The 25767-nt window shown below is 45.1% G+C and overlaps 3 protein-coding genes across 4 annotated transcripts in view; 2 read left to right on the forward strand and 1 right to left on the reverse strand.

Moving 5' to 3' along the window:
- CIB1 (calcium and integrin binding 1) overlaps nt 1-1451 on the reverse strand; it is a 43988-nt gene extending 42537 nt beyond the window's left edge. The window contains exon 1 of the mRNA XM_082256182.1: nt 1323-1451. Within this exon, the coding sequence (XP_082112308.1) occupies nt 1323-1373 (51 nt within the window). The 5' untranslated portion in view covers nt 1374-1451. The remainder of the gene's footprint in view (nt 1-1322) is intronic.
- Nucleotides 1452-4377: 2926 nt separating this feature from the next.
- GDPGP1 (GDP-D-glucose phosphorylase 1) lies at nt 4378-5583 on the forward strand. Its single transcript, XM_082256796.1, has one exon. It carries the CDS (start codon nt 4411-4413, stop codon nt 5563-5565), a length of 1155 nt encoding a protein of 384 aa, XP_082112922.1. The 5' UTR covers nt 4378-4410; the 3' UTR covers nt 5566-5583.
- A 16958-nt stretch (nt 5584-22541) lies between these two features.
- Nucleotides 22542-25767, forward strand: part of TTLL13 (tubulin tyrosine ligase like 13) — a 92886-nt gene continuing 89660 nt past the window's right edge. The window contains exon 1 of one of the 2 annotated variants that reach the window (XM_082253224.1): nt 22542-22636. The gene's annotated coding sequence lies outside the window, so the exon portion shown is untranslated. Of the gene's footprint in view, nt 22637-22658; nt 22890-25767 lie in introns of those variants that run through there. The other variant, XM_082253223.1, reaches the window with a different exon arrangement.

Consider the following 25767-nt stretch of genomic DNA (forward strand, 5'->3'; position numbering starts at 1 on the left):
ATAAGCTGCTATAGGCAGGAGACGGGGGTGGTTACATGCTGCAGTGGCAAAGCTTGGTGCCCCAGGCACAATCACCTGATGTGTATTAGAAGGCAGCAAACCCACTGAATGTGATCCAATCAGGCAAATAGGGAGGAGCCACAAACACCCCACAATGCACGCAGTCGCAACATGTCTGTTGGGAATAGTGGAGTTAAAGCGGAGTTCCACCCAAAAGTGGAACTTCCGCTTTAGGGAGTCCTGACCCCCCCGACATGCCACATTTGGCATGTCATTTTATGGGGGGGGGAGCGGGTACCTAGTTTTGACATGTACCCGCTCCCACTTCCGCTCGGAGCGCCCTGAGCGGAAGTTCTCCTCTCCCCCTCCCACCCTGCAATCTTCTGGGACACGTCAGAGGTCCCAGAAGATTGCCGGCCAATCACGGCGCGCAGCACGACTCGCGCATGCGCAGTGGGTACCCGGCTGTGAAGCCGCAAACTGTAACAGCCGGGTGCCCACAGCAGTGATGCCGGCGCCGAGGGAGAGGATCGAGGCTTCCGGCGGCCGCATCGCTGGACCGTTGGACAGGTGAGTAAATGGCTGGAACTCCGCTTTAATAAGTGACACCTCCTGACAATCGCTGAAAAGTGATCTGAGCACAGATCTCTCTTCAGAGGACCGGTAGAACAGACATCTAAACCTTTCTATAAAGGGTATAGCGAAAGGCAAAGCTGTTTTGTTGTGGAGGTGAATTAGTACCCTTCAGATTTTTATTGCTGTCTGTGCCCCCCTTAAGGAGATTCGCCCTCTCTATTTGTCCTGTTTACTGTGATCACCAAAAGCAAAAATGTTTGTGTTGTCACCAGAACAGGAATAGAAAGGAAATCCCCCAATGGGGACACTAGTTCAGAAAACTACCAGAGATTCCCTCACTTTGCAGGGATTTCCCCTCACTTCCTGCTATGGCTATGGGACAGGAAGTGAAGGTAAATCTCCACAATGGGGACACGGATGACAAAACATAAAACCTGACAGCAGTTATAATCCTCCTCATCCAAAATGAGACCAAAAAAAAAGTTTTGCCTATTAGTTCTACTTTATAGGAGAGAAGAAGGGGGACAGCCATGACTTCAGAGGCCGCCATCCTGATCCCTCGGCTTCTACACGGAGTCCCCGCCCTGGATGAGGATTTCTGGGCTCTGTGACACACACAGCCAGGCACAGAGCATTTCCTGTCAGGACAGGTTCACTTTAAAAACTTCAGTGCTGGAGCAGTCAGGGACACAGCGCCCACTACAAGTCCCAGCATGCCCGCCCCCTTCCCCCACACACACAGGTACCTGATACTCATTGATCAGCTCCTTGGACAGCTGGCTGGATGAGCCCCCCATTCCGCACCCCGGACTGACAGCAACTTCTCCCGACTCCACCAACTTTCCGCAACAACTTCCGCCTCTGACGTCACCGCATCTGGTGGCAACAAGGTATTTGCATGTCTGGGTGGCACCGCCCTGAAGAAGGCGTGACTTGGCTGTGTGGGTGGGGCCGGGCAGTACCGTGGTGCTGTGATAGGACAGAGAAGAGTAGGCGGGGATAGGATGTACACCTGCTTACAGAAGACACTGAGTAATGTAACTTGTATGAACCGGCCACGTGGAGGGAGCAACCATCCAGCACGGTGCCGGGGGGGGGAGTATAACTAATAGACTGTGATACATAGAGACATTCTGTGTTACTTATCAAATGCAGAGCAGCTATTACAAGTTTGTGTGTGTGTTCTAGAAGGAAGGAATTGCCGCTGTAGATGTGGCGGTGTGCATGTCTGTGAATGGCTCAGTGATAGTTTTTGGACACCCCTCATGTGTACAGTTGGTATGTTCCTACCAGGAAGTAAGCAGGTGGATGGGATGAATGGTGAGTTCCTACTCCTTTAACACACAGGTAAGGTCCCTTCATATACACAGACATCGGTTTATTAGATTGGAGTGTTATGTGATGTGTGTTACATTGTATACATGAGAATAAGGATGGCTGTGTCAGCACCTGAAAAAGCTGTGTGCCTGGCTGTGGCACTGTGCATCTCCCAGCTATTCAGGTAAGTGGGGGGTTGGGAATGTGACTCTGTTTTGTGTTTCACAAAATAAATCTGTATAAAATATGAGCCCAAAAAATGAAGTTAACCACTTGCCTACCTGGCGTGTACACCCCCTTCTTGCACAGGCCAATTTTCAGCGCCATCACACTTTTAATGACAATTGTGAGGTCATTTTTCTCTGATTCTCTGCCCTGATGAGCGCTGACGGGGCTGCACTGATCTGTGGCGCTGGCGGGGGCTGCACTGATCTGTGGCGCTGACGGGGGCTGCACTGATCTGTGGCGCTGACGGGGGCTGCACTGATCTGTGGCGCTGACGGGGGCTGCACTGATCTGTGGCGCTGGCGGGGGCTGCACTGATCTGTGGCGCTGGCGGGGGCTGCGCTGCTCTGTGGCGCTGGCGGGGACTGCCCTGATCTGTGGCGCTGGCGGGGACTGCACTGATCTGTGGCGCTGGCAGGGGCTGCACTGATCTGTGGCGCTGGCAGGGGCTGCACTGATCTGTGGCGCTGGCAGGGGCTGCACTGATCTGTGGCGCTGGCGGGGGCTGCGCTGCTCTGTGGCGCTGGCAGGGGCTGCGCTGATCTGTGGCGCTGGCGGGGACTGCACTGCCCGGTGGCGCTGGCGGGGACTGCACTGCTCGTTGGGGCTGCACTGCTCGTTGGCGGGGGCTGCACTGCCTTGTGGCGCTGGCGGGGGCTGCACTGCTCGTTGGCGCTGGCGGGGGCTGCACTGCCCGGTGGCGCTGGTGGGGGCTGCACTGCCCGTTGGCGCTGGCGGGGGCTGCACTGATAATCAGGACACTGATAATCAGGGTGCCCTGATTATCAGAGTAGATGTCCCCTGTGTGAATTTGCAGGTTATCCGCTCTCCTCACACGCTGTCAGCGTGAGGAGAGGACTGACAAAAAACTGACAAATATTGTTTACGCTGTGATTGGACACAGCTGGTCACAAGGTAAAGAGCTCTGTGATTGGCTCTTAAGTGGTTGGTTGGTGCCTCAGACCCCCTTGGTCTGAGGCATCAACCAACCACACAATTTTATTAAGGGACGAAGGCAGACACAGACTCATTTAGCTTTCCAGAGATCAAAACAAACCCCACTGTGATTGGCTCTTTACCCCGATCTGTGTCCGAATTGCAATTGTGGGGGAGGGGGAGGGGGAGGGGGGGTGCGTCAATGGCTCAGATTATTACATTTACCTGAAGAACAGAATAAGTCCTAGCAAGTGCCGTACCCCCATCCCCCTGCCGTTTGAAGAACCTCATTTATTAAAGGCAATTTTTTTTTCTTAAAATAACAAACCTGTTATATTTACTTGCTCTGTGCAATGGTATTGCACAGAGCAGCCCTCATCTTCATTTTCTGGGGTCCTCCACCAGAGCTGTCCACTCCTCCTCCTTTGCTCCTGTTGCTGCCTCTGTTTCCTGTGAGAAGAGGGGAGAGTGCCGCTCCTGCCAGGACAGCGCTGCATTGAGAAAAGTGAGTGTATGGTTTTGCACAGAGCAGCCCTCATCCTCTTCTTCGGGGGCACACTTGGTCCCCCCCCCCCCCCCCCCCCCCGAGTGCCCCAATAGCAAGCCCCTTGCTATGGGGGCACCTGTGCATGCTTAATACAGCATTCTCTGGACACACTGCTCTGCACAATCTCACACAGACACATGTGCAGATGAGGCTGTGATTTACAGGCTGTGTGCTGGAACTCCCCTCCCCTGTCCCTCTTGATCTCCCGGATCACCTGTCAAAAGTGATTTAGCAGAAGAATGAGAGAAGAGACAAAAATCACACTAAGGGTTTTGGATTGAGCCAATACACACTATAGAGCAGAGGTCTCCAAACTTTCCAAAGAAAGGGCCAGCTAACTGTCCTTAAATTGTTTTTTAGCAATGCCCTATGATTGGTGTCAGTGGGAGGAATAGTGTCCCATCGTTGGTGTCAATGGGAGGAATAGTGTCCCATCGTTGGTGTCAATGGGAGGAATAGTGTCCCATCGTTGGTGTCAATGGGAGGAATAGTGTCCCATCGTTGGTGTCAGTGGGAGGAATAGTGTCTCCTCGGTGTCAGTGGGAGGAATAGTGCCCCATCATTGGTGTCAGTGGGAGGAATAGTGCCCCATCGTTGGTGTCAGTGGGAGGAATAGTGCCCCATCATTGGTGTCAGTGGGAGGAATAGTGCCCCGTCGTTGGTGTCAGTGGGAGGAATATTCAAATTTTTCCTAATTTGCAATGCAAAGATTTTACAATAATCTGCTTCCTACACAAAACACAATACACTAAAATCTTTTTTGTCTTAATAGGCAATAAAAGCAAAAGTACGGAGGAAGCTTTCTACAGATGGAGCTGAAAGGCACATCCGGTCCTAATGGAACACCCGTGGAAAAATATAAATACTGCGATGCAGATTTTATCATCCCAGGCATCACTTGGCAGGAAAGAAGAGAGCATACAGACAATCAAGATTTCCTTTCTGCATTTGATAAAGTCCTGAGATCGAAATGGACAGACAAAATGGAGCAAGGGCTCTTCCGCTACCCGCTGCGGAGCTTGCAGACAAGGATCTTGCCCGGGAGGGTGAAATATGTTGCACAGCTGAACATCAAACGAGGTATAGAGCGGAGGAAACCTCAAGACATTGGAAGCATCAAGGAGAAATTCAATCCCAGCCAATTTAATTTTAGTAAAATTCATTTGGAGGAAATTTTGTTTGAAATGGTCAGATCATCTACAGAGCAAGGTGCTGGCAATGAAAGCCTACTGAGGAATCGCGTAGTACCAGACAAATGGCACAGCCGAACTCTTGTTGTGATCAATGTCAGCCCACTGGAGTTTGGCCATGTCTTATTTATTCCAGAACCATCTCTTTGTTTGAATCAGATCCTGATCCCCGATCTGGCACTGTTTGGGATGGAGTCCTTACTTCTCAGCGGCCATCCTGGGTTCAGAGTTGGCTTTAACAGCCTGGGTGGGTTTGCCTCAGTAAACCATTTGCACTTACATGGGTTTTACCTGGATGAAGAGCTTCTGATAGAATCTACATCCTGCAAGCCCTTGTGTCCTGATCTAAACTTCTACCTCCTGGCTGACTTCCCTGCTTCTGGCTTCTGCTTTTACACCGATGGGAAAGACTTGGTGTCTGTAGCTCAGAGAGTATGCAGAGCTACAGATTATTTTGTAGATAGAAATATTGCACATAACCTCTTTATTACCAGGGGCTGTGACCCAGGGCATGCAGGTTGTCCGGAGTCTAGAGAAGGGATCCGTGTGGTCATCTGGGCAAGAAAGTCCTGTTTTGGTTCCAAGGAGGAATCAGCGTTTAATGTCGCACTTTGTGAACTCGCAGGGCACTTGCCATTCAAAAACCAAGAAGACTTTCTGAATATGACGGAGGAGTCTGTTATCAGCATCATTAAAGAGTACCTCTTCTCAGAGGAGGAGTTCAGGATTTTATCTTTGGAATTGGCAGAACATTTAAGGGGCAGTTTACACTAGATGTGGTGCGAATTCGCTGCAAATCCGCACCGCATCAAAATCGCAACATGTTCATGTGGACTGATTGCAGAGTGTATGTTAACTACACCCCATAATCAGTTTGCAAGGCGCTTTGCGATTTGCAGATTCGGATGGCATGGGTGTGAACTAGTGTATCGACCGATATCGTTTTTTTTATTGTGATACTGATATTTTGGTCATCGCATATCGCAGGGATCTTAAAACTATGGCCCTCCAGCTGTTGCGGAACTACACGTCCCATGAGGCATTGTAAAACTCTGACATGACTAGGCATGATGGGAATTGTAGTTCCTGAACAACTGGAGGGCCGTAGTTTGGAGACCCCTGGGCCATATCGGTATAGGACGATATTTTTCGGACATTTATTTTTATTTATTTATTTATTTTACTGGTACTCTTGTGGAGGGATCTGGGGGTCTAAAATACCCCAAACCCCTCCTCTGCACTTAAAAGCATTCAAAACGCCAAGTTTGGCTATTTTGAATGTTGTAATTTTTTTGAATTTGGCGCCGAATACCGGAAGTAATGTCATGACAACACTTCCGGGTTTTTACATGGAGACCTGATCAGAGCCAAATGCAGCTTTGATCGGGCCTTCGGCGACTGTACAGGTAGGATGCCCGGGTCTCTCGATGGGACAGTAGACCCATGCGAGCCACGGAAGGCGGCAGGAGGGGGGGGGGGGATGTCCCCTCCCGCTCCTTGTAATGACAGCCGAGCGGCTTCTCAGCCACATCGGTTGTCATTACAAGACAGCCGACTGTCGGCTATGGGCGCCAATTCCCGGGGTGATGCCTCTAGCTGCAGGCATCACTCTGGTTCAAGCACTTTCCCGAAATATCGGTAACCTCAGGGGCCGATTCCGATATTTCGGGGAAAGTGCATATCGGCCCCCTATATATATCGATGTTGCGGATAATCGGTCGATCCCTAGTGTTAACACCCATATAATCTGATTTTGGTGCAGACAAAAAAAAAAGGGTCCTGCAGGAGTTTGGTCCGAATGCAATGCAAATCCAACCATACAGTTTGTAAGGCTGAATTCGCATCACACAGACATCGATTGTGATCTGCACAGCAATGCGGTACCAATCATATGATGTCTGGCATCGCACTAGTCTGAACTGGCCCTTAAGGGGAAGTAAAGGCAAATTTACTTACTGTAGTTACAACGGTTCGATGCCCACGAGGTCCCTTGTCAGCACTGATGTCTTTTTTTTTTTTTTCCTGGCTTTTTCCAGGTGCCACTTTTCTACTGTCTTGATTGGCTGGTACAGAATGTTGTCACTCTTTGCGCATGCACACACATAGGCAGTGTGCCGGAATGTAAACTGCTGTGCATGTGCAGCTCAGCGTAAATTCTATAACTGATTGCAAACAGGCAGGTAAGTGTATTTTTATTGCAGAAAAGTCATAGCATGTCCCTTCTACAATAAAGAGCCGGCTTGTTTGCAATCATTTTTCAGCTTTAAACCAGCCATAAACTGTTAGAATCTCCCTGCTGAACCGGCCCAGAGTCAAACCATGAATGGGCAGGCTGATTGTACCCAAATCGATCAATCGACTGACATGGGTACAACCAGCATGTCTCATTCTTGGCATGCGATTATTGCCAGTGTCTATAGCTGCTAACAACAACCACTGTGTTCTCCCGGCAGGGATGGCTCCCCCCTCCCCCTCACTGGGAGAGCACAATAGCTCCGTGGAAGGGATTCACTGCCTGTGCTGATGGGGGAATCAAGTGATTTTTCTTTCCTGCAACCCATGTTTGCAGGAAAGAAAATCGTATCATCTGTGGCCTGTCTTTGTTCCACTTTATTATCCTAAACTTTATCATTATGGGGAACTTATCTCTTGAAATATTATAATTTGTTTCCATTCTTTTATTTATTTTTTTGCCAATACAATGTAGTGTTAAAGGGTAAGTTCACCTTTTCACAAAAAAAAAAAAAAAAAAAAAAGATAACCTAATTCCAATATCCTGGCCACCCATGTGGATTTCGCTGCACATAGCGGCCTTTATGCTCCGTGCTGCTGCTGTAGCAAATTGTACCCCGCAATAGACAGCCCTGGGAGCAAGTATCCATCATAATGGTCGCAATGACTGACTGCACCGACCAATGAGAATCACTTCTTCTTCTGGAACACCTTACTGGAAGAGGAAGCTTCACATATGCTTCTCATTGGTCAGTGCAGTCATGAGCGCCTTCCATTGCAAGCATTATGGATAATCACTCCACAGGTGATTACAGCTGCTCTATGCAGCGAGGGCCAGAGGGGTGGCCAGGATATTTTTTGTTAGTTCACCTTTACAGTTTTTTGTGAAAAAAGCTGAACTTACTCTTTATAACTGAACTTACCCTTTTATAACCAATCTCCAGACAAACACCTAAATACACAAATAAAATGTGTATGAAGAACATTTTTATCTGTCAAAAAATTGTATTTGTCTATCCAGTTCTGAGACTTGCACAGCTCTACCGCACAGCCAGGTAGACTGCATAAAGTTTTTAAGAATACCGCAGTGTCCCCTCTCTACCCCCAGCATTCAAACTGGACAGTGAAAGTGCAGCAGAAGAATAAGGAGGTCATCCCTCTGGTGCAAATATTTGCATGCAGCACACCCGATTGTCTCCAAACAACGCCCCCTTCTGCTGTATAATAAACTTCAAGAGGGTGATAGAAAAGTCAATTTCAGGTAATCTTGCTAGATGAAAATACATTTAATGATTTAATAAAAGTAATAATTAAAGTGACACTAAACAATATCCTTATTATCCAAAAACAATCAATACTCCTCCACAATTCCAAGGTCCTTTAACCACTTGCCGCCCGGCCATCATCAAATGACGGCGAAGCAGTGTGGCTCTCGTTCTGCGATGGCGTCATGTGACAGTGCCCCAGAATGGCTGCTCCTGCGGGGGGCCCGCATCGTAGCAATTCGCAGCTGTGCCATGTTCCTAGGACACGGCCCAACCCCGATCATATTAAAGAGCCAATGACGCGGCTGTGTCCAATCCCAGCCGGTCACATGTAAATGCAGAAGTCCCATTTATCGACACTCCTCGTCTCGCACTGTCAGAGTGTGTGGCGAGGAAAGCTGATCATCGGCTCATCCTCAAAGGGGATGACCAGGACAGGTAAGCTGGGCACTGATCATCAGTGCCTTGATTACAGTAAAACCCCATCAGTGACACCAATCAGTGCCCATTAGTGATGCCAGTCAGTGCCTGCTCATTTGTGCCTCCTCACCTGTGCCACCTAATCAGTACTCTTTAGTGCCGCCTCATGAGCGCACAACAGCGAAGGAGAAAAATTATTTACAAAATTTATTGACACAAACTAAAAAAAAACTTTTTTTTTTTCAAACTTTTCGTTCTTTTTTTACTAAGGAATAAAAAACCCAGCTGTGATTAAATGCCACCAAAATAAAGCTCTATTTGTGTGAAAAGAATGATAAAAACGTCATATGGCTACAGTGTTGCATGACTGCGCAATTGTTATTCAAAGTGTGACCGCGCTGAAAGCTGAAAATTGGCCTGGGTAGGAAGGGGGTAAATGTGCCCACTAGGCAAGTAGATAATCTATTTTTCATGAAATTGTTACTGTGTTTTTCTGCCATCTTGTAATGCCCTCTGTAAGCGCCCAAACCTCCCCCCCAACCCCCCCCCCCCCCCCCACCACCCCCCAGTGCACTTTAGTTGCAGACATTTGTACTGTTTTTTTATGTACACTACAAATCCCATAGTCCATCTCGGGCACAAGCATGTTCCTACATACAGTAGGACCGTGGGGTATGAACGTAGCCACCCTGTAACAGGAAGTCGGATCACAGCAGAAAAATTAAAAAGAGATTGGCAGTTTGGAGGAGGCAATACAGGCTTTTGTAACCAGAGTTTAGTGTCACATTAAGCCTTCATTCAGACTTGCAGTTGAAAGGGTTAGCAAAAAAGCGCGACTGACTGGTGTTTTGCCAACTGCCCCCCCTTCAGCTGCAATAGGCAGCGGACAGGGATGTTTACATGCCGTAACCGCAATGCTACCCTTAGAGCCCACTACAAAGTTCAACCAACATGTAGTGATTGGCAGTCTGCAAGCCCGCCAAACGCCACTCAGTCAAGCAAATGGGGAAACATCGCCAACACCTTGCAATTGCATGCAATGCACGCAGATGCAGCGCATTTGTCAAAAACGGTATTAAAACAGACGTCCTGTCAGCCTCTGAAGCAAGATCCAATTGGTTTTCAGAGGAAAGGGAGATTTAGATGTCTAATCCTACCCTAAGGCCCCTTTCACATTTGGCGGAATCTGTCTTTATCTGGTTTGCTCATCAGGGGATCTTTCTGCTGATTTTCCCCCCCCCGCCCCACTGAGCAGAGCAGGTGGATGACCAATCCGTGATCCTCAGCTTATGCTGAGCACAGCCCGCTCTGCTGTATGGGCAGTCGGATGTAAACGGACCGGTTGTCCATTTACACCTGACTGCCCTCTGATCCGATCCAGGCCATACAGAGGGGAGCGTATCCCCCTCCTGTGTTTTTTTTTTTTTTTTTTTTTTTTTTTTTTTTGCCTGATCAGGTGGGATTGGAGGTGGGCGGGTGTAAATGGACACAAGCTTGTTTTTATCCGCCGCTCCATAGAGGAGAATGGAGGATCTGATCAGGTCCATCTGAAAAACGGACAGGAGGACCTGATCGGATCTATAAAGGGGGCCTAATTTTTGTCTTTTCTCCTGCCTTGAATTCAGCTTTAAGCATCAAATTAAAGTGCTTTATGTACCCCGGCACAGCCGATTCATCTTTATGTCTGTTAGGTGCTTGAGAGGCATGGAGTACTTCCAGCTTCATTTATTCATATGACAAGATTTTACTTCCTTCTAATTCTGGGGTTCTAATATCCCTGGCTGCTCACTTCACCCCAAAATCTGCATAGGGGGAAACTATTCCTGAAGTCTGCCTTATTTGCACGTTCTAATTGAACTGCTGAGCATTGGAGGGATGATGGTGTGGGCTATGCTGGAGTACAAAGAATTCTGGAAAATACTGCATGTTTGGAGCATCATTTTCCAACAACACATCCGCCTTAGGCCCCATTCACACCTGTGCATAGCAGGAATGTGCGTTCCTGCTCGCATTAGTTCATGCCTTAACGTGCATTGCGCCAAGGGCAGCCCATTTGCGCTACAAACTCCCCAGAGTAGCTCCTGGGCCTTTTCAATCGTTGAGCTTGGGGTGTTTTTTCAGTGCGAGCGTGTAGCACATTTTGTTGCGCGACAAACGCACGGCAAAATGCACGTCTACTACCAGAGGTTGGGGTGCCATTAACAATTAATGGCACCACAAGTGCGAGCGGCGATTTCAGCGCGTTTCTGAAGCACGTTTGTGTGTTTTGTTGCATGTTTACAAAACACACTGGTGTGAATGCAGAGTTAAAGCGGAATTAGAGCCGGTTCACACTGGGGCGACTTGTCAAGCGACTTGGTCGCCTGCCAAGTCGCCGTGGGTCGCCTGCCATAGATTAGCACAGGACCCGTTCTACTACTTTGGGGCGACCTGGAGCGACCTGCATTGACTTCAATGATATTAAGTCCGTGCATGTCGCTCCGAGGTTGCGGTGCGCGCTGTGCACCGCAACTTCACAGGTCGCCCCAGCAAGTCGGATCGCCTCAGTGTGAACCGGCTCTTAAAGTCCAAAGTATATCCTGGAGATACGACTGTTGGATCCCTTGATGGCTCCTGATATCTTCTTCTGGGTTTTAAGCCTCTAGACTGGCTGGAGTAGGTGACATGATCCCCATACGAATGGGCGTCACTTGTCCTGAGAATGTAAGCTGAGCTGCACTTTCTTTTAGTGAACACAATATGATGCCCATATTTGGGTAAAGTAAAAAAGACAAGGCTGTGCCGAGTAAATAAACACCAAACGCGTCAAGACTTTCCATAAAAATTTCCATAGGTGAAGTTTTAAAAGCCTTTACAGGTAGACTGAACCCTTGATTTATTGCCCTCACTCTGAGGTTCGCCTACTATGTGTGGCACAGGATGATGGGGGAGCTTTTCATTTTTAAAAAAAATTATTATTTATTTTATTACATTTTAATTTTTTTAACACTTGATTTTTTTTTTATTTATCTCTATAGCTATTACAAAGGAGCAAATAAGCTTTGGGGGGGGGGGCACACTTTCTCATTAGTGTAATAGCAATGACTTTTACATGACAGCTGATCGCTGCCTGGAAAAAATACCAAGATCATGGCTGCAGCTTTGAGCTTGTTTTAAGCCCCTAAATACTGGCATTTATAACAGTACCTTGGCGATCAAGGAGTTAAGGCTGTTCTCTGGGCTCTACCTATACCCAGGGCTGCCATCAGGGGGGTACAGCCCATACAGATGTAGGGGGCCCGGGTGTCCCGAGGGGCCCAGTCCCTCGGGATGCCCCTTGCTCCAAGTTGGCACCTCTTTTGTTCCTTTCCTCCCCTACACTGACAACTAGTTCTGACTCCCGCTGGTGCCACCCGCTGCACTGACTCCTGACTCCCATCCTGCTGCTGGCTACCGCTGTCAAAATTATTGGTTGCTAGGACTGCCTGGCATCCTAGCAGCCAATCCTATGCATTCACAGGCCCCCGCAGAGGAGGAAGATGTAACCTGGTGGTCAGGCCCGGAGGGCCCAGGCCTAAAGCTGTGTAAGGGGCCCCAAAATTTCTGATTGCTGCCCTGCCTATACCCCCCCCCCCATCCCCTCCCCACACACTCCTCACACTTAATATTTTCTCGGGCCATAAACTTCAAATATTAAGACTTTTTAGAATGCTGATTTTCCTTTTTTTTTTTTTTTTTTTTCTATTAACCACTTGACCACGGAAGATTTATTTACCCTTCAAGACCAGGCCATCTATTTTAACTGACAATTGTGCGTTTGTGCAACACTGTACCCAAATAAAATTTCTCATTTTAATTCCCCACAAATAGCTTTCTTTTGGTGGTACAGTAAAACCTTGGTTTGAGAGTAACTTGGTTTAAGAGCGCTTTGCAAGACAAGCAAAATTTTCAAATAAATTTTGACTTGGTTTACAAGCGATGTCTTGATATACAAGTAGCCTCAAGTCACAGCTGAGTATAAAAGAGAAGAGAGGCGCCTCTAAGTGTAGCAATATAGTTAAATTTAATGAAGGTACAACATTTAGCAACTCACATGGTTGATGATTGGAACAGGCAGATCTAAGGATGCAGGCATCCAGGCTAAAGCTGTCCACATAGACCATCCTCCACACCGCCATCTACGTCATCCCTTCCATGCTGCCCCTCGCTTTCAGATCCCTTTACTGCAGGGTGGTCTTCCCGGTCAGGATTACAGACTGGCAGCCGGCGGTGCAGAAGATAGTCCCTGTGGACAGCTTTACCCCGGATGCCTGCATACTTAGATGTGCCTGTTTTATTCATCAACCATGTGAGTTGCTAAATGTTGTACCTTCATTAAATGGAACCATATTGCTACACTTAGAGGCGCCTTTCTTCTCTTTGATACTCTGTAGCTCCTGCTGGATTTTGCTTCTAATCCCCTTGTGGAAGCGGCTATTTGTGGATGGACATTTTATGGTTATATAACCTATCGCAATGCTATAATCTTTTTATATGGACTATAAACTGAAGGATTTATGAATAAATGGTTGTGGAACGAATCATCTGAGTTTCCATTATTTCTTATGGGGAAATTCGCTTTGATATAAGAGTGCTTTGGATTACAAGCATGCTTCCGGAACGAATTATGCTCGCAATCCAAGGTTTTACTGTATTTGATTACCGCTGCATTTTTTTCTTTTTTTTTTTTTTTTTTTTTTAATCCCCAATAAGCGCATATTGATTGGTTTACACAAATGTTCTAGCGTCTACAAACTATGGGGTATGTTTATAAAATTTGTATTTATTTTTATACTAGTATTGACGGCGATCAGTGAGCTAGAGCGGGACTGCGATATTGTTGCGGTCAATTGAACACTAGGGGTTTATTTACTAAAGCTTGAGAGGGTAAAATTAGTCACAATTCTGCATAGAAAACCAATCCGCTTCTAACCTCAGCTTGTTCAATTAAGCTTAGTCAGTAAAACCTGGAAGCTGATTGGTTTCTCTGAAGAATTGTGAAAAATTTTGCCCTCTCTAGCTTTAGTAAATAAACCCCCCAACTGTCACTTTTGACACTATGTGGAAACCAGTGACACGAATACAGTGATCAGTGCTAAAAATATGCACTGTCACTGTACTAATGACACTGGCTGGGAAGGGGTTAAACAGCTAGGGCGCGATCAAAGGGTTAACTGTGTGCCTAGCCAGTGTTTTTGTGTACTTTGTGTGTTGCTTTTACTAAGGGAAGAGATGGATTGTAGTCTCTGCTTTGCAGGAACACCGGCTCAAAAAACGCCCAAGAAAAATCCTATTCATTATAATGGCCCCTGTTCACATCTGAGCGTTTTGACGTTTTAAGCAAAACGCTCAACACTCGAAAAAGTACATGAGCTTCTTTTTGGGCAGATTACTGGCGTTTTTATTTTTTTCCATTGGTCACTAGTCAACCCAAAAACGCCTGCACAAAAACGCCTGCACAAAAACGCCTGTTAAAACGCCTGAAAAAATGCCTGTAAATTGCAACGCCAAGATGTGAACGTAGCCTTATAAGGAAGAATGGGCAAAGATACCTCAAACAAGAATTGAAAGACTCTTGGCTGGCTACAAAAAGCGTTTACAAGCTGTGATACTTGGCAAAGGGGGCAGTACAAGATATTAACTCTGCAGGGTGCCCAAACTTTTGCAGACGCCTTTTTTTTGTTTTCTGTTATTTTGAAAGTGTAAATGATGGAAATAAAATCTAACTTTTGTTGACATATTATAAGAATGTCTAATCTGTAATTTGATGCCTTTGAGATTTTTCCATCTTTCCTTGGCTTCTTTATGCACATTAATACAAATTTTTACCTGGGGTGCCCAAACTTTCGATCCCCACTGTACATACAGTGTGTGTGTGTGTGTGTGTGTGTGTGTGTATATGTGTGTGATCCGGTGCATGGCTACCGCCCTGTAGCAGTAAAAGTGCTATAGGGCGGTCAGCAAGCTGAACTCCAGCCTTATCTTCAGTTTTGCACAGTTGTACAGGCTCCTCTGCTGTACTGAAATTGTTTTAAAGCGGAGTTCCAGCCTAACCGCACACTCACCTGTCCCACGGTCCAGCGATGCGCCGTCTTCTCCCTCTCTGCTCCGCGGCGCCGGCATCACTGGTGTGGGCACCCGGCTGTGACAGTTTGCGGCTTCACAGCCGGGTACGCACTGCGCATGCGCGAGTTGCGCTATGCGTCGTGATTGGCCGGCAATCTTCTGGGACCTCTGACATGTCCCAGAAGATGGTAGGGAGAGAGGAGAACTACCGCTCAGGGCGCCGCGGCGCTCCGAGCGGAAGTGGGAGCGGGTACATGTCAAAACTAGGTACCCGCTCCCCCCCCCCCCCCCCCCCCAAAAAAATGACATGCCAAATGTGGCATGTCAGGGGGTTAGGACTATTTAAAGCGGAAGTGGAACTCCGCTTTTAATGCACCTTCTCACAATGTGCATTTAGACGTTGCAGCAGAAGTCACAGCCCACCTCATTTGCTGACTGGAGGACATCCAGAATCATTCAGCCCTTTCTCCCCAACCTTACTGTTTTTGGCCCACCTCTTTGGATAGATTTCAGTTAACCACTTAAGCCCCGGAAGATTTTACCCCCTTCCTGACCAGGGGGTTTTTTGCGATTTTTTTTTTTTTTTTTTTTTTTTTTTTTTTTTTTTACTGCGTGACTTTAACGGACAATTGCGCGATCGTGCGACGCTGTACCTAAACTAATTTCACGTCCTTTTTTCCCCACAAACAGAGCTTTCTTTTGGTGGTATTTGATCACCTGTGCGATTTTTTTTTTTTTGATCATGCGCTATAAACAAAAAAAGAGCATCAATTTTGCAAAAATAACAATATTTTTCACTTTTTTTTTTATATGAAATTCCCCCCCAAAAAATGTAAAAATCTAAATTTTTTAACATTTTCGGCCAATTTTGTTTTATGCTACATATGTTTGGTAAAAAAAAAAAATCACAAAAAGCGTATTTTGATTGGTTTGCGCAAAAGTTATCGCGTTTACTAACAAAGGGAAAGATTTTTGTTGTTTGTTTTTTTTTTTTTTTTTTACGAGTTATGGCGATCTGCGATTTTTTTTTTTTTTTTTTTTTTTTTTTTTTTTTTTTTTTTTTGCGGGACTGCGACATTGCGGCGGACAGATCAGACCCTTGACTGACATTTTTGACACTTTTGGGGTTACCAGTGACATTACTACAGTAATCAGTGCTATACATATGCACTGTTACTGTAAAAATGACACTGGCAGTGAAGGAGTTAACTGTATTGGAGAGGGAGGGGTTAAGTGTGTCTGGGGGCGTGCTTCTAACTGTGATTGGACATGGCTACTAGTGTAAGAACAGAGATCAACGGTCCTACATAGTAGAACCATCTGATCTCCATTCTTACACAGGGAAGAATGACAGGCGGCTTTGTTTACATTAGCCGCCTGCCTTTCTTCCGGTGGCGGGGGCATTCCGTGACCGCGCCTCCGGCGGCGCTCGCTCCCTAGAAGCCTCACAGGCTAGTGACTTAGTACTACGTCGCTTTGCCTGTGAGGGGCTGACCGCCGCAGTAAATAGTCGTGCGGAGGTCGGCAAGTGGTTAAATCATGGAAGCTCAGCATCCCATGATGGTGTTATCTTGGGCAGTTGGCTTGCATAGAAACACCTGTTCCTCCAGAAGGATATCCAATTATTAGGGTGAATTTGATATTTGCATAACTCCTCCCAAGAGCCAGCCCACTCCTTCAGGGCTGAGGGTGTTTGAGAGGAGTACTGAAGCAGGGTGCTGTGATGCTTTTTGAAAGCTATATACAGCACCTTAATGGTCCCTCCCACCCGCCATGATAAACCTGAACTTTATAGAGAAGCGCAGAAACCCAGTAATGATGTCACTAGCTCTAAAATTTAAAGAATGAAATCCGGTTTTCTTTACTTTTTTTTTTTTTCAGCATGTTTATGAGGGGAAAAGAGGAACTAGGGAAGGTGAAAGAGAAGCAGATTAAACTTCAGCTTCAAGTCGGCACATACAGATCATAATAAAGGACCCCACATTCTCCCATCCATGCTAGTTTTTTTTCCCATTATAATGCAAAAGCAACTTCATGAGATATCAGAATATGTGTGTATTATGGAAAATTCACAAATGATTGGAGACCAAAGATTTTAATTTATGAAGTGGAAAATAAAGTACTAGTATTTCTTATAGTAAATAGTCATTGTATTTCTTTCTGCTAGTTTTTATATACACTGCTCAAAAAAAGTAACACTTTTTAATCAGAGTATAGGATCAAGTCAATTAAACTCCTGGGATATTAATCTGGTCAGTTAAGTAGCAGAGGGGGTTGTTAAAGCGGAGTTCCAGCCTAACCGAACACTCACCTGTCCCACGGTCCAGCGGTGCGCCGTCTTCTCCCTCTCTGCTCCGCGGCGCCGGCATCATTGATGTGGGCACCCGGCTGTGACGGTTTGCGGCCTCACAGCCGGGTACGCACTGCGCATGCGCGAGTTGCGCTATGCACCGTGATTGGCCGGCAATCTTCTGGGACCTCTGACATGTCCCAAAAGATTGCAGGGAGGGAGGGAGAGAGGAGAACTTCCGCTCAGGGTGCCGCGGCGCTCCGAGCGGAAGTGGGAGCGGGTACTTGTCAAAACTAGGTACCCGCCCCCCCCCCCCCCCCCAAAATGACATGCCAAATATGGCATGTCAGGGGGTTAGGACTATTTAAAGCGGAAGTTCCACTTTTGGGTGGAACTCCGCTTTAATCAGGTTTTCCTGATTTGGTGTTAATAAAATTAACAGGTGCACTAGATGGGCAACAGTGAGACGACCTCCAAAACAGGAATGGTTTTACAGGTGGAGAATTTTTTTTCCCTACTCATCTTTTCTGACTGTTTTTTACTAGTTTTACATTTTGGCTAGAGTCAGTGTCACTACTGGTAGCATGAGGCGATACCTCATGCTACAGGCAGTCCAACTCCGCCAGGATGGCACATTAATACGTGCCATTGCCAGAAGGTTTGCCATGTCCCCCAGCACAGTCTCAAGAGCATGGAGGAGATTTCAGGAGACAGGCAGTTACTCTAGAAGAGCTGGACAGGGCCATAGAAGGTCCTTAACCCATCAGCAGGACCGGGATCTGCTCCTTTGTGCAAGGAGGAACAGGATGAGCACTGCCAGAGCCCTACAAAATGACCTCCGGCAGACCACTGGTGTTAATGACTGACCAAACAATCAGAAACAGACTTCATGAGGGTGGCCTGAGGGCCCGATGTCCTTTAGTGGGCCCTGTGCTCACTGCCAGGCACTGTGGAGCTCGATTGGCATTTGCCATTGAACACCAGAATTGGCAGATCTGCCACTGGCGCCCTGTGCTTTTCACAGATAAGAGCAGGTTCACCCTGAGCACATGTGATAGATATGAAAGGGTCTGGAAAAGCCATGGAGAATGTTATGCTGCCTGTAACATCGTTCAGCATGACTGGTTTGGTGGTGGGTCAGTGATGGTCTAGGGAGGCAAATCCATAGAGGGACACACAGACTTCTATAAGCTAGACAATAGCACCCTGACTGCCGTTAGGTATTGGGATGAAATCTTTGGACCCATTGTCAGACCCTATGCTGGTGCAGTGGGTCCTGGGTTCCTCCTGGTGCACAACAATGCCCGGCCTCATGTGGCGAGAGTGCAGCCAGTTCCTGAAGAATGAAGGAATTCATACCATTGAATGCCCCCCCCCCCGCTCGCCTGACTTAAATCCAATAAAAAAACCTCTGGGACATTATGTTTTGGTCCATCCAACGGCCCCAGGTTGCACCTCAGTCTGTTCAGGAGCTCAGTGATGCCCTGGTCCAGATCTGGGAGGAAATACCCCAGGACACCATCCGTCATCTCATTAGGAGCATCCCCTGACGTACAAGCACGTGGGGGCCATACAAACTACTGAGTACCATTTTGAGTTGCTGCAATAAAATTTCAGCAAAATGGACTAGCCTGCTGCATCATTTTTTCACTTTGATTTTCGGGGGGTCTGTGAATTTAGCCCTCTGTAGGTTGAAAATTTTCATTTCCATTAAACGATGTGACATCCTTTCCTTCCTAACACATTACCCAGTCCATACCAGTATATATATAGCACCCTCCTAGGTAGGTGCTAGTGAGATTGTATAGTTTTTGGCTCTGTCTGCCTATCAGAGGAGCAGCAGGCAAATCTATATTGCTTTCTGTCTAGCAGAGAGCAGGATCTGTTAGTGAGGTCTGCTCAGTGTGTGATTCATTGGGTCTAGAGCAAGGGTCTTCAAACTATGGCCCTCCAGCTGTACAGAAACTACAATTCCCATCATGCCTACTCATGTCTGTGAATGTCAGAGTTTTACAATGCCTCATGGGATGTGTAGTTCCTCAACAGCTGGAGGGCCGTAGATTGAGGATCCCTGGTCTAGAGGAATGTTTCACACTGGTCTAATAGGGAGGCATGTTGGACAGTGGGAGGAAACCCGACCAATGGGTACACAGGCTTTGATACAGTCCTGGCGATTGGTAGAGACAGGCTGTCTCGGTTCATTCTGGGATACTGTAAAAAAGTCAGGAGCACGTGCTGTGGGGTCTTTGGCTGGTGAGCAGAGTCCCAGAGGAGGGTGGCGGTTGCCTCCTCCTCTGTAGCAGTGGCACGGGGTATCAGGAGGTCATCCTGAGGGCCCCGAGGAACGGAGCTGAACCCACAGGTCCAGGAAAGCTGACTGGGCAGGAGACACTGGAGATCCTGGAAAACAGTATTGTGAGTAAAGGGGATCGTGTCAAGGTGCCTGACCTGAGGGGGGTAGGATAGTCACAGAGTAGGATAGTCAGTGAATGAATGTTAAAAGCAGAAGCAGCAGCTGGGGCTGTACCACATGCTGCGTTAGAAATTATATCCCCTATCACTTTTGGTGGGCGTAGCGCCAATCAAACGCAACTCATTCAAGTAAATGGGGCCACTCTGCAAGCGCTCCGCAACTGTGAAGAATGTGTGTAATTGCGGTGCAATAGTGCGGCGATCAAGGGGTTAAAGCAGGCAATGAGGAGGCGATACAACGCAATCCGAATGTAGAACGCTCTTCAGAGTCCAACACTAATGTGAACAAGCCCTTTGTTCTACTTTAACCCGCGTCGTTCCCACTTGCGTTTTCTTTTTTTGCGTGTTCTACCATATTAATGCGCACTGTGTCTGGGGAAGCTCAATTACTTGGATGGGCTCCCCTACATGCAACAAACACCCCCAAAGTAGCTCCAGAACCTTCTTGGTCGGGCATTTTTTCAGTGTGTTTTTTCACGTTTGTATGGTCCTTTGTCACAAGACAGACGTGCAGAAAAATCGATGTCTGCTACTCATGCTTGGGGTGCCATTAACAATTGATCACAATGGCTGACCTGCGATTGTAGCGTGTTTCTGAAACGCACGGCAAAATGCACATTTTTGTGTGTTTTGACCCATGTTTAGGAAATGTGCAGTTGTGAGCGTGACCTTAATGCCACCTCCTGAACCGGCCATAGATGGTTCGAATCTCAAGATTCCAACCATGTATGGGAGGGCTGAATGTACCCAAGTTGATCGATCAATCAATCTGCCAGGTTTTACATGTGATTATCGCTAGTTCTAGCTGCTAGCAATAATCGCTGGGTTCTCATGGCGGGGACAGCTTCTCCAGCCCCCTGCTGGGAGAACACAATGTCTTGGCGGGAGGGATTCCCTGGTGAGCACTGTGGTTGGAGGAAAGAAATCTGCTCAGTTTATGGCCGGCCCTCACAGCCTTTTAACTTCCTCCCTCCCGCCCGACGTATGGACAAATGACGGCTGGCGGGATCCCCTCTCATTCTAAGATGACGTCATGTGAAGTCAGCCCAGTCTTACCATGCATGCATGTCCTCGGGGGGCGCGCCACACAGTGATTATCTGTGCAGCCCTAACAGTGCCCAGCAGTAATGCCGGTCAGTGCCAATCTGTGCCCATTACAGATGCCAATCAGTGCCTATCAGAAATGCCAGTCAGTGCTGCCTTTTAGTGCCCATCAGTGAAAGAGAAAAATTACTTAATTATAAAATTTTCTGACCGAAACGAAGGGGAAAAAAACTTTTTTTTATTTATTTATTTGCAAAAAATTTAAAAACCCAGCAGTGATTAAGAGCCGGTTCACACTGCCATGACCTCTAAGTCGCCTCATAAGGGGCGACTTGTTAGCGCGACTTTGCGCATATTCAGCGCGACTTGAATGATAGATGACTTTGTACAACTTTGTATTTGGCCAATCAGAATATGATGGTTCTGGGTCATGCTCAATCACACAAAAAAAGTTCTTAAAAATTGTCATTTTTGATAGAGAGCCAATTATTGAAAAAACTATTGAAAAAAAAATGGGTGGTTTTGTTGCAGGCATTTATCGGGCATTTTTGGAGGCAGACATGACTTTTTTTGGATTTAGTGTCTGGGGGGGTCTAAAAGTGAATCTGTGAAGTTTCAGCTCTGTAGCATGTCCGGAACCAGAAAAAAAAGATAATTTTTCTTATTTTTAGTAGCACAGGCATAGGGCTCCGCTCCACCTGGGCGTTTTTGTTGCTGGTATTTATCGGGCATTTTTTGGGCGTCTTTGGTGGCAGGCATGAATCCAAAGATGCCCAAAAAATGCCCGATAAATGCCTGCAACAAAAACGCCCAGGTGGAGCGGAGCCCTATGCCTGTGCTACTAAAAATTCTAAGAAAAATTATCTTTTTTTCTGGTTCTGGACATGCTACAGAGCTGAAACTTCACAGGTACACCTTTTAGACCCCCCAGACACTAAATCCAAAAAAAAATCATGCCTGCCTCCAAAAATGCCCGATAAATGCCTGCAACAAAAATGCCCAGGTGGAGAGGAGCCCTATGTCTGTGCTACTAAAAAATTCTAAGAAAACTGATCTTTTTTTCTGGTTCTGGACCATTTTAATGGAAAGTCGGATCACAAGTCGCTTCAAATAATATAAGGAGGCGACTCCCATTGAAGTCTATGGGACAAGTCGGATACAAGTCGCCTCAAAGTAGTACAGGACCCTTTTCTGAAGTCGGAGCGACTTCAGTAGTGGCAATTAAGATGGAACTGATTGATTAACATTGCTTTTGTTATGTCAAGAAACTTGGGGCAACTTGAGGGCACACAAGTCGCCTCACAAGTCGCAGCAGTGTGAATGGACTCTAAATAACACCAAAAGAACGCTCTATTTGTGTGAAAAAAAAATGATACAAATTTCTGATGGGTACAGTGTTGCATGACTGCGCAATTTTCATTCAAAGTGTGACAACGCTGAAAGCTGAAAATTTGGCCTGGGTAGGAAGGTGGGGGGTAAAAGTGCCGGTATTGAAGCGGTTAAGTAGACTTTACTGCGTGGGAGGCGGCGCCGCATCTGTCATATAATTGCGGTGATTGGCTGTCATGATGGTCCCGTGTCCAGGGGACTGTTAGTGACAGCGTAGTCATGGTGCTGGGAGCGCGCGGTGAGCACATTCTCAGCACACATTCTCAGGCCGCTGTGCGGTGGCTGGGTGCATAAAAACTCACTTCTCTTGCTGCCACATATATGCCTTATAAGAGTTTAATTGTTTTATTGTAAGAAAAGTCAGCTATGATCAGGATCCAAGAATCAGAAATCCTTTTTAGTATCATTATGTTTGTGATTTTTTTTTTTTTATTGGTTTTTAAGCTGTTGCTATGGAAAAGTGTTGTATATGGTGGTAAGTGAACTATACATACAGTACTCATTATTGGCAGTCTATGTGTAAACAATGAGAGACTGTGACCATGAGCAGAATTCTGTCCTCCCTCCTCTCCTCCCCATGGCCCTGCAGGCTATGCTTGGTTTCCATGGTTACAGCTCAGTTGTTGTCCTTGGGAGGCAGCCAGGCCGGGTAAGTGTGTGCCTGTGATAGCTTTGTATTGGGAGGAGAAATTAGGAATCTATTCCCCGAAATTAATGTTTATCTGTGCGGTGTGGTGTGTGCCGTCTGCTGTGCAGGAATCCAGCAAAGCGTCCCTAGCAACGCCTCGGATTCCCAGACGCAGCTCGCTGTATACGGTATAGGATGAAAGTTTTATAAGTTATCCGGAGCTCCCTGACTCCCAGGTTTACCATTACACCGCTCTACTACTCGTCTGTACTAGGTAACCTCGTACTTCACTTTTATCTTCTGTTATTCCTTTGTAATTTGTTGATAGAATATTATTTTATTTTTTTAGAAAAATATTTTACTTAATATTATTACTATTGTATTTATTATTTTATTTATTAGAAATATATTATTTAATATTATTACTATTGTATTTATTATTTTATTTATTAGAAATGTATTATTTTATATTATTACTATTGTATTTATTATTTTATTTATTAGAAATATATTATTTAATATTATTACTATTGTATTTATTATTTTATTTATTAGAAATGTATTATTTAATATTATTACTATTGTATTTATTATTTTATTTATTAGAAATGTATTATTTAATATTATTACTATTGTATTTATTATTTTATTTATTAGAAATATATTATTTAATATTATTATTGTACTATTTACGTAAGTTTGCACCGATACCGGATTTTTATTGGCAAGTACCGAGGATCGGCGGGGAAATCGCATGCGATTTGGACAGGAATTGCACCACATTCTTGTTCAAATCACCTTTATTATTTTATTTATCAGAAATATATTACTTAATATTATTACTATTGCATTATTTTATTTATTAGAAATAGATTATTTAATATTATTATTGTACTATTTACGTAAGTTTGCACCGATACCGGATTTTTATTGACAAGTACCGAGGATCGGCGGGGAAACCGCATGCGATTTGGACAGGAATTGCACCACATTCTTGTTCAAATCATCTTTATTATTTTATTTATTAGAAATATATTAGTTAATATTATTACTATTGCATTATTTTATTTATTAGAAATAGATTATTTAATATTATTATTGTACTATTTACGTAAGTTTGCACTGATACCGGATTTTTATTGACAAGTACCGAGGATCGGCGAGGAAACCGCATGCGATTTGGACAGGAATTGCACCACATTCTTGTTCAAATCACCTTTATTATTTTATTTATTAGAAATATATTACTTAATATTATTATTGTACTATTTACGTAAGTTTGCACCGATACCGGATTTTTATTGACAAGTACCGAGGATCGGCGGGGAAATCGCATGCGATTTGGACAGGAAATGCACCACATTCTTGTTCAAATCACCTTTATTATTTTATTTATTAGAAATATATTACTTAATATTATTATTGTACTATTTACGTAAGTTTGCACCGATACCGGATTTTTATTGACAAGTACCGAGGATCGGCGGGGAAATCGCATGCGATTTGGACAGGAAATGCACCACATTCTTGTTCAAATCACCTTTATTATTTTATTTATTAGAAATAAAATTACTTAATATTATTACTATTTCATTATTTTATTTATTAGAAATATATTATTTAATATTATTATTGTACTATTTACGTAAGTTTGCACCGATACCAGATTTTTATTGACAAGTACCGAGGATCGGCGGGGAAACCGCATGTGATTTGGACAGGAATTGCACCTTGTTCTTGTTCAAATTGCCTGCAGATCTTTGCAGTGCGATTTGAGCCCATTCATTTTGTATGGGCTCAAATCACACTGCAAAGGTATCGGTTTCGGGTATCGAAGCATTTTAACGAGTACTCGTGAAAATACTCGTTATCGGCACTGATACCGTTACCAATATCGGTGCAAACCCAATTATTTCGTATTTTATTTCTTAGAAATGTATTCTAAATAAAATACTATATAAAAACCATAGCAATAATATTAAATCATACATTTCTGAAGAAATAAAATACAGAATACTTTTCATATAAATAAAATACTACATAATACCTTAGTAATAATATTAAATATGAAAAGTATTCTGTATTTTATTTCTTAGAAATGTATTATTTAATATTATTACTATTGTATTCTGTATTATTTTATTTATTAGAACTGTATTATTTTATTTATTAGAAATGTATAGTTTTTTTTATTAGAAATGTAATATTTATTATTTTGTTTTCTTAGGTAATCTAGAATTAGGTGAATTATTGTACATGTATTAGGAAATACAGAATTAAGCTGGCCATAGATAGATTGAAATTTAGCCAGTTCAGCAGGGACCTGTCGAAGTTTGATCCGTCTATAGGCATGTTGGTTGTACGGAATTCAATTAATCAAGTGACTTCAGTACAACCAGCCTGTCGTTTTTTGTTTTTTCTTCATTCGATCACTGCAGGCAGCTATAGCAGCCAGCAGTGATCATTGTATTCTGACGGTTGGGAAACATCCTGCAGTCAGAATATTAAAGCTCCACGGGAGGGATTTGGTGTTGATTGGGGAATTGAGCAGTTTTCTTTCCTGCAGAAAATTGCTTAACGTATTATTGCCTGCTTTAGGTGCCTAGTCTATAAAATACTGGGCCGCGCAGTCTGTAAAAGTGCAACAGTGTGCAGTATTATCATTGTTTTATTATTGCCATTATCACAATTAATATTACGGTTTAATATGATTATTTATTATAATATGACGACATTAGATCGTAAAAATATGGCTATTGAGATGAATGTTAACCTTTTAGATGTGAGCTGTGTCATAAATCTACTTATACCCGCTGGTTTCTCTCTGCTGGTATATTTTACTGCCTGGCCTTGCTCAAACAGGAGTACTTAAAGTGGAGCTCCACCCAAAGGGGAAAGCTCTGCTTGTTTGCCTCTCCCCCCTCGGCTGCCACATTTGGTAGCTTTCGGGGGGGGGGGGGGGGGGGCGGATACCTGTCAAAACCAGGTTCATGCTCCCATTTCCAGGTAAGATCACCGCATCTGTTGTGCAGTGGTCTAGGAGATTTCCGGTCCCTCCTCCTTCCCCCTCAATGCCTTCTGGAAGACACAAAGGTCCCAGAAGACAGCGGGATCATTCAGAAAGTGCAGCGCAACTCACACGTATGCAGTAG

The sequence above is a fragment of the Pelophylax lessonae genome, assembly GCF_965119305.1.
Source record: "Pelophylax lessonae genome assembly, chromosome: 4".
Taxonomy (NCBI): Eukaryota; Metazoa; Chordata; class Amphibia; order Anura; family Ranidae; genus Pelophylax; species Pelophylax lessonae.

Coding starts and splice junctions, on each gene's coding strand:
- GDPGP1 (XM_082256796.1), top strand. CDS start 4,411: ATGGAGCTGAAAGGCACATCCGGTCCTAATGGAACACCCGTGGAAAAA.